This window comes from Theobroma cacao, chromosome 10, assembly GCF_000208745.1.
Source record: "Theobroma cacao cultivar B97-61/B2 chromosome 10, Criollo_cocoa_genome_V2, whole genome shotgun sequence".
Classification (NCBI taxonomy): Eukaryota; Viridiplantae; Streptophyta; class Magnoliopsida; order Malvales; family Malvaceae; genus Theobroma; species Theobroma cacao.
This window is the reverse complement of record NC_030859.1, coordinates 7,087,970-7,096,196: the sequence shown is the minus strand read 5'-3', so window position 1 is coordinate 7,096,196 and position 8,227 is coordinate 7,087,970. Positions and strand designations below refer to the sequence as shown.

The following is an 8,227-nucleotide window of genomic DNA, read 5'->3' as shown; positions in this document are numbered from 1 at the left end:
TATACAAGAAAAGAGTAGACTTAGTTGTGAAGTCAAAATCTTTTGGATGACACTTTTAATTCCTTTACTAACAAATTGCAGTCGTAACTTTTTGAAAAATATATTATGCTTTTTAGAGTTAATCTTTTGGAGTTGAAAGGAAGCAAAGCACAACATGAACTTTGCTTAATCATTTCCAACATTACTTTCACTTTGTTGACTAATTGTTCATATCCTTTTTAAGATGCCTATCCATCAACCTTCATTCCATGCATGCATTTCTATCATCATTTCTCTTTAATTAATCACAATACAGGATGCCACCCTTACCTTTTCTTTACACATGTAAACGAATATCATACCCGTTTTTTTTAATACTTTATTCCGAATTCGTTTAATTAAGAAGATAATTAAATTTTATTAAAATGTGAATAAACTTGTAAAATATTATGAAAAATTAAACTTTAAAAATATAGCAATACAAGTTAATTATTTGAATTCGTTAAATATCTGATTAAATTTTAAATATTTATTTTATTTTTTATTGATGTGAGATTTGTGATATTTATATTTATTTTTAAAAATCTTAAATTTTAATAAAAATCCATTTAAACGAGGGTGTGAAAGTAAGAAAACGTGTAAATCGTGGGGTTGTCGGAAGAAATATGAGAAAGTAGAGGGACTATTAAAACAATTACATATGAAAAGGGAAAGATTATAAACTTTAATGTTCACTCGGTTTTGTTTTTGGTCTCTGCTTAATATGGGTTTTTTTTTTTTTAAACAAACTAATCGAAGCAAAGCATACAATAGGGCCCCCATGTGGCTCTTCTAGTCTTCACTGCATCTTCCCAGCTACTTCCTCTCACCTCTTTCTCTTCTCAATTGCCTTTCCTTTCTTTCTTTTTTCTTACCTTCGGAAACTGTGTACTTTTTCCACTTCATGTGATCAGTAAGTTTGTTTTTATTTTTTTAAAAAATTTTTTGCTTCACTTTTCTTTGTATCTTGTTGGTTTTTCTTTCTGGGTTTTGGGTTTTATTTTGTTTGGAATTTCGGGTTTCTGTGTTTGGGTGGTTGAAATCTGTGGGTATTCTTTTTCCTGGTTTTTAGTCTTTGGATTGTTTCTTTTTATATAATTTTTTTCTACATTTAGCATGCTTGCTTTTGAATTTTATAACTTTTTTTTGTCTGTTTAATGATTAATCATGATAAGCCCTTTGTGAAATTTCACCTTTTATTTTAGTTGAGTTTTCCTGTAAATGGTAATTGGGTAGTTCTATTGAGTTATGATCCCAAGAAAAAGAGATGACAGTTTAGAGGAAATTCAATTTTGATCGAAAATTGTTACTTTGTAAATTAATATCTAGTGATTAAATTATTTTAATAAATTATTTTTGTTATTTTAATTTTCATGTTGATGATATAATTTGATTAGTTGATCTTTAGTTGGATTTAGAATTTAAAGTACAAAATCTATGATTTGCTAACTTCTTGGGCTGTTTTTGATAATTCTGTTGTTCAATTTTTTGTTTTACATAGAAATTTTGGGATAAAAATATGGTAGCAGAGTCTTGGTTTCGTAGTCTTTGGAAAATTCCACGGAGGCATGAAGGAGGCTCAGAGAAGGTTGAAATTGGAGTATTAGCATTTGAAGTTGCGAGCTTGATGTCTAAGCTTGTGCAGCTATGGCAGTGTCTGAGTGATAAGCAGGTTATTAGGTTGAGAGAGGAGATCACAAGTTCCGAGGGGATTAAGAAGCTAGTATCGGAAGATGAAGATTACATAGGTCGCTTGATATGTGCAGAAATGATTGAAAATATTACACATGTTGCAAAGTCCGTGGCTAGGCTTGCGAAGAAATGTGGTGATCTGGGTTTGAAGAGTTTTGAACTTGTCTTTGCTGAGTTGGTCCAGATTGGTGCTGACCCTTATGGTTGGGGATTTTCGTCAAAGAAGATGGACAAGAAAGTGAAGAAGATGGAGCGTTTCATTGCGGTGAATGCATCTTTGTATCAAGAGATGGAAATGCTCGCAGATCTTGAGCAAACTCTAAGGAGAATGAAAAGTGGTGATATGGAGCCAGAGAATTTGCTTGAATTTCAGAAGAAGGTTATGCGGAAGCAGCATGAACTGAAGAGTCTGCGGGAGATATCTCTTTGGAATAGGACATATGATTATACAATTCGCCTTTTGGCAAGATCGATATTCACAATATTTGGTAGAATCAAACATGTCTTTGGAATTGAACAAAATGTGGATGATGGAGATTCAAGGGTGGCGAATTCAGATTTTATGTATCGCAGCCAATCAGTTTCTGCCTTAATGCAATCTTCAGTTCATCCAACTGAGAATACTAGCCTTACCCGATTTTCTTCAGGCCCTTTTGGAATGTTTAGCACTAAATCAGGCCCAATTCCAAAACCAAGTAAAACTAATTATTTCCATTCTGGGCCTCTTGGTGGCTCAACCACAAACTCAGGCTCTATTAGTGGAAAGAATGGAAATTTTAACTTCCATTCAGGTCCACTTGGGAGGCCTACAGCAAAGTCAGGACCAATTTTTGCAATGGATAAAATCAGCAAGAAGATTTGGCAGACTAACAAACACCCAGCTGCTGTTAGCGGAAAGAAATCTCACTTGAAAAGCAACAGATTGACTCAAGTGGGACCTTTTAAAGGATGCATGATAGCTGCCGATAGTGGTACCATCAGAAATTGTTATATAAGTTCAAATGGTATTCATTCAGGAATTCTTAATGGAGCTAAAGATGGAAATCTTAACCTTCCTGAAGGAAATGCTGTTCAAACTAGTTCACCAGTGTTCAGATCCCAATGCAGGTTGTTGGATGCTCCGCCTGAAACTCTTGGTGCTTCTGCTTTAGCACTGCACTATGCAAATGTTATCATTGTTATCGAGAAGTTAGCAGTATCTCCTCACTTGATTGGTCATGATGCTAGAGATGATCTTTACAACATGTTACCTGCAAGTGTAAGAGCTGCATTGAGGGTAAGGCTAAAACCATATACAAAGAGCTTAGCTTCATCAGTTTATGATACAGAACTTGCAGGAGAGTGGACTGAGGCAATGTCTGCCATATTAGAGTGGTTGGCACCGCTAGCTCATAATATGATAAGATGGCAATCTGAGCGGAGTTTCGAACAGCAGAACTTTCTTTCGAGGACTAATGTGCTTCTGGTGCAAACTCTCTACTTTGCAAATCGAGAAAAGACAGAAGCAGCTATCACTGAGATTCTTGTTGGTCTGAATTATGTCTGGAGACTCGGTAGAGAACTCAATGCAAAGGCTCTGCAGGAATGTGCGAGCAGTAGCATCTTTGATGAATCTTTGGATCTAGAGAAATGAAGTTATTTGACTGCAGTTGCAGTATCTCCACGGATACATCGCATCAGGTTGAATGTTGGCAAGATTCCATTTCTGGCCAGCAATGGAGGCTTATCCGTTCTATTTTCCAGCGTTCATTGAAGAAGAAAGAACAATCCAACCTACTATGAAATACATCATTAAGCATTCTTTGTGAGTCAGAGGTATAGTTTGAGCTTTAAAATCATTTATTTTATATTTTTTGGGGGAAGTGCTGGTGATCTTTTCCTAGTTTTGAAGATTGTTTCTTTATTATCTTCCTCGTAATACCCTTTCCTAGTTAAGTAGTCATCCATGAAATGTGTATATTATTTAGAGCTACCCTGTTAAATTAATTGTATATTTACCATATAGGTTTATTCATAGATTTATATGTTGCGGATGCCTCTCGGTTGGGTGTGCTTTTATCTGGCAGCCAATGTTTGATGTGACAATATTGAGATTTGCTCCCCTTGATAGCTGAAGCAGATGTAAATCAGGTTGCATGGCCAGAATCCGAGGTTGATTCCTTTCTTATGGTCAGGCTACCATATTACAGCCAGCTATGAAATTGCAATGAGGTTGCTTGAATTGTTTTGTTGAATGATGTCACAAGGTATGGTTTGCTGAATGTAATGTCTGGTGAAGAGCTTTTAGCAGGATTAGTCTGGAAGCCTAATTTACTAAGAGATTGGGGAAATCTTGCAGTCATTTACAAATTGCCATGAATGAATACTGAAACTGGTGCACATGGTAGCTGGTAAGCATCTGATTTCAGATTCCTGAGTATCATGATTGGATTGCTTCAGGAAGAGATGTACCTAGAGAAGATTGAGACTTGAGAGCTCTGGTTGATGTTAATCATCCTCTCAAGTCGCCATGAGCTTGACCTAGTGCCTTTATTTCTCCTCCCTTATAATTTGTCTTCATTGGAGCAGAGGCAATTGATGCACTTAACATAAACATCAACTGCCTTTTCTTTTTTTGTTTTCTTTCAGGGTTTTGTAGAGAGAAATGCTAAAGGGATTGAAAAAGTATAGGGCTGCATAGTCTGAATGTTAGACATGAAATCTTTATCAGTATAGCGTGTACCCAATGTCATTATTTTTTTGTCACTTCGCTTTCAGATTCAGGCCATATAGCACGTTCTTGGAAAGAATCAGGAGCAACCTTCATCAATCAATGCTCACTAGAGTTTAGAGTACATATTTTGTTCTGGTACTAGAATTATAGCACACTTAGCAAGTGTTTTGCGGCAATAACCTTCCTTGTGTGGATTTATAAATTTCACTGTCATAGGTTCTTGCTCTTCCACATTCTGTATTTGATATCAACCAACACGCATCTATAGTTACCTCTAATCTTATTCTGTCAGTTTCTTTTATTTCTTGTGCAGTTTAATGTAAATATATATTGCGAAGATAATATTCACGATTAATATGATAGGTGTAAGTGACATGGGTATCATCTCTAACGTTTGCGAGATCAAATTTTAACTAGGTTTTTATGTTGTAAAAGCCATATGGTATACCTAATTATGAAAATGACTTTAGTGCTACATGGCACAGCAAATCATTCTTAAAGACAAAAATGGCATAGGAATTCCTAAATTACATTACAGAACATAAGATTTCCTTAAACCATATGGCATAACATTAGGATTTTCCTAAACTATATGCATTAATTTAACATGGTATGACCATAATGGCCTTAACATCAATTTTCTATATGACATAGTTTATGAAATTCTGAAATCATCATGCTTCTATATGACATACTTCGACATGGTAATATAGTTTATGAAATTCTGAAATCATCATGCTTCTACATGACATACTTTGACATGGTAATCTATTATATCTATTATGTCCACATGAGAAAGATTCATGTGGTTAGGTTCTGCTCATGTTTTGTCATGCATATAAAGGGTTTGGGTCTTATTAGGGTGAACCTTTTGGGATCTAGGTTTAGACTTCAGAGATCAAAGTGGCGTAGGCATAAGACTGCACTGTTTGAACCAGAGGTTTGACTTGGATTTGTCTTGATTGATTGGTTTCCTTGGGCCTTTTAGGGTTTCTTAGGCTTTTGGGCTCCTCTGGACTCCTTGGTTCCATCTAAATCACCAAATTGCTTTTCTTGGGAATTTCTATTGTTTGGGACCAGAGAGCACTGGAAAGCGTTAGAATAGCGAGAAAAGAGAATTTTTTGAATTTTGAGATGAGGCAAAAAATGAAATAGGGAGGAGTGTATATAGCCGAGGGAAGTTGGAACAAATGCTTGAGATCGAAGATAATTGATAACTTAGATTTGAAGAAAAATTTAAGATTTATCCCCTGAAAATGATAATTTCACTTAAAATAATCATTTCAAGAGATAAAAAATAAGATAATTCAACGAAAATAAAAGTAAAACTGAATTAAAAGTGACTATTGCACAACACTCAGGAGTGACAATGAACACTATAATTTTCCTCGGTTCAATGATTTTAAAAAATTTAGGTTGAATTTATCCGTATTCGATTGGTTGTGTGTCACATCTTGATTTCAGAGACATTACCAACACAAGAGTCCAATAGACGGACCCAACTAGATTCAAGCAAGCCTTACAAATAAACGGACAAAGCATCATCATTTTAACGAGGTGACCGATTTCACCTTTTTCACATATACAAATATATAGGCTAAATAAACAAATAAGTCTCTAAACTATATTAAGAAATTCAATTTAGCCTCTATCGTTTTATTACGTTTAAATAAGCTCCTAAATTTTTATTTTAAGTTAAATAAGTCCCTCACATTAACCACTGACTAACAAAAGTTAATCAATGACACATCATCTTCCACGTGACATGTTGACGTGTCATCTTGATGACTTAATGCCACATGGTAGATAATGTGGCATAAAAAATTGTTGACTAGGAATTTAGTTTTTTCCTTTTTACCCATCCGAATGTCCAAAAATTATTAGTTAGGGACTTGAAATAAAAAATTAAAAAAATCTAATTGTTTTAAATGGATTATCGTCCTTTTTAACTGATTATCATCTTTTTAATTTAAGCCATCCTTATTAACAAAAAAACCCATTTTCTTCAGCATTCCCTAAATCTAACGTACCTTATAGTTAGAATGCCCTCTCTCTGTCTGCAAATTCTTATTCCTTTTCTAAAAATTGTATTTTGGGTAGTCTTGAATTTTCAAAAATTGTGAAAGATGTGGAGAGAGAATCTATTATTGTTAGAAAATAATATTCAACACCATTAGATTTTTCTCACAAATTTAAGAGAAAAGAAGAGCATTGGATTTTCCTTACAGATTTTAGGGAAGAGAAGAGAATAGAAGGATTTGACTTTCTTTTATAGATTCTAAGGAAGAAAAGAGCATCAGATTTTCTTTACAAATTTTAAGGAAGAGAAGATAAGGATATGACTTTCTTTTATTGTGGAACAACATTGTGTGTTTTTGCTAGTTTTAATATTATAAGCGCTGTGTGTCCTACCTTTACTTTTCCTTTTCTCAAAATAATTTTTAGATATTCTCGGATTTCTCTACACTAACTTTCAATTAAACAACAATGTCTTCAATCAAACTGGAAAAGTTGGATTAGGTTTTTTTTTGTTAGGAAGGATGACTTTAATTAAGAAGATGGTAGTACATTTAGAAACAATGGTAATCAATTTGAAACAATTAGTTTTTTTTTTTTGTTTTAAATCCTTAACCAATAATTTTTGGACATTTGGAAAGAAAAAACCCAATTTCGAGTCAATGATTTTTGATGCCATGTCATCTACAATGTGACATTGACGTCATTAAGATGATACTTCAACATACCACATGGTAGATAACGTGGTATAAAAAATTGCTAACTATATCATTGACAAACAAAAGTTAGTCAACAATTAGTAAAAGGGTTTTATTTGATCAAAAATAAAAGATCAAGGACTTATTTAAACACAATAAAAGGATAGAGGTTAAATTGACTTTCTTGTTATAGTTTGGGGGCTTATTTGGATAACAATATATAAATAACAACATATCATGAAATAACATTTCATACTTTTCATTGTCAATATCACACGTCCAACATTAATGTTCCATCGCACACTCTTCATGTGCAACATATCCATAATAATAATAATATTCAATTATAATACTCATAATTTAGTGTAAGTTACACCGTTAATACAAAATTTAAAGCTCAATACGAACAACGGAGTGGATTCTATGGAAGCTAATAACGTCTACCGAATGCTATTAAATAAACCTACCAATGTAGGTCAAAAACCTCTCCAAAAATGAAAAACCAATCTCTCTACAAATTTGAAAACAACACAAAATTTACGTGTGGTGAGCATAAAACTTAGTGAATGAACATGGGGAGGGTAGACAATCTAAACATACGAGTTTTTAGCATAACCTTTTTTACATTTAAAGTATGCAAGACAAATTTGTAAAAATATCAATTGGATGAAATGTAATGAATGTAAATCCCTTAAGATTTCCAACGTTTGGATTAGTAAACTTGTTAATGCACAACTTGAGTTAAACATGTAGTTTCCATAAAAAAAGTTCCAATTCATTTGGTGTTCATGTGTAAGTTTTGGTGAGAACAAAGTAATTTAGAAACCATAGAAATGCGATTTAATGTTTCAAAAACCCTTTGGAAAGTTTATGTGAAGTGGGTATACTATTACCATTGAAAAATCTTTGAAAAAGGCTTATTTTTGGAAACATGGATTATAGTTATCGATATTTAAAGGGTGAGTATCAGTACTTTTGTGGTAGAATACCTTCTACCTTTCAAGTATCGATACCTAAGGGAAAGTATTGATACTTTTCGGACATAATGCTTCTGGAATGCATTCTGTTCTCTAGGTATTGATACTTGTTT

General features: G+C 33.6%; 1 protein-coding gene across 3 annotated transcripts; it reads left to right on the top strand.

The window, feature by feature from the left end:
- Positions 753–4,654, top strand: LOC18586630. Of its 3 annotated transcripts, none has more exons than XR_001929921.1 (3): positions 753–931; positions 1,520–3,525; positions 4,468–4,654. XR_001929921.1 is itself a non-coding variant. In XM_018129476.1 (2 exons), the coding sequence occupies exon 2, from the start codon at positions 1,538–1,540 to the stop codon at positions 3,341–3,343; it is 1,806 nt and encodes a 601-aa protein (XP_017984965.1). In that variant the 5' UTR covers positions 753–931; positions 1,520–1,537; the 3' UTR covers positions 3,344–4,419. The 3 variants fall into 3 exon arrangements, 1 of the variants encoding a protein (XP_017984965.1); XR_001929920.1 differs by lacking the exon at positions 4,468–4,654 and adding an exon at positions 3,716–4,424 and having other exon boundaries at positions 754–931; XM_018129476.1 differs by lacking the exon at positions 4,468–4,654 and having other exon boundaries at positions 1,520–4,419.

Excerpts from the sequence above, each read along its gene's own strand:
- LOC18586630 (XM_018129476.1), top strand. The coding sequence starts at position 1,538 with ATGGTAGCAGAGTCTTGGTTTCGTAGTCTTTGGAAAATTCCACGGAGG.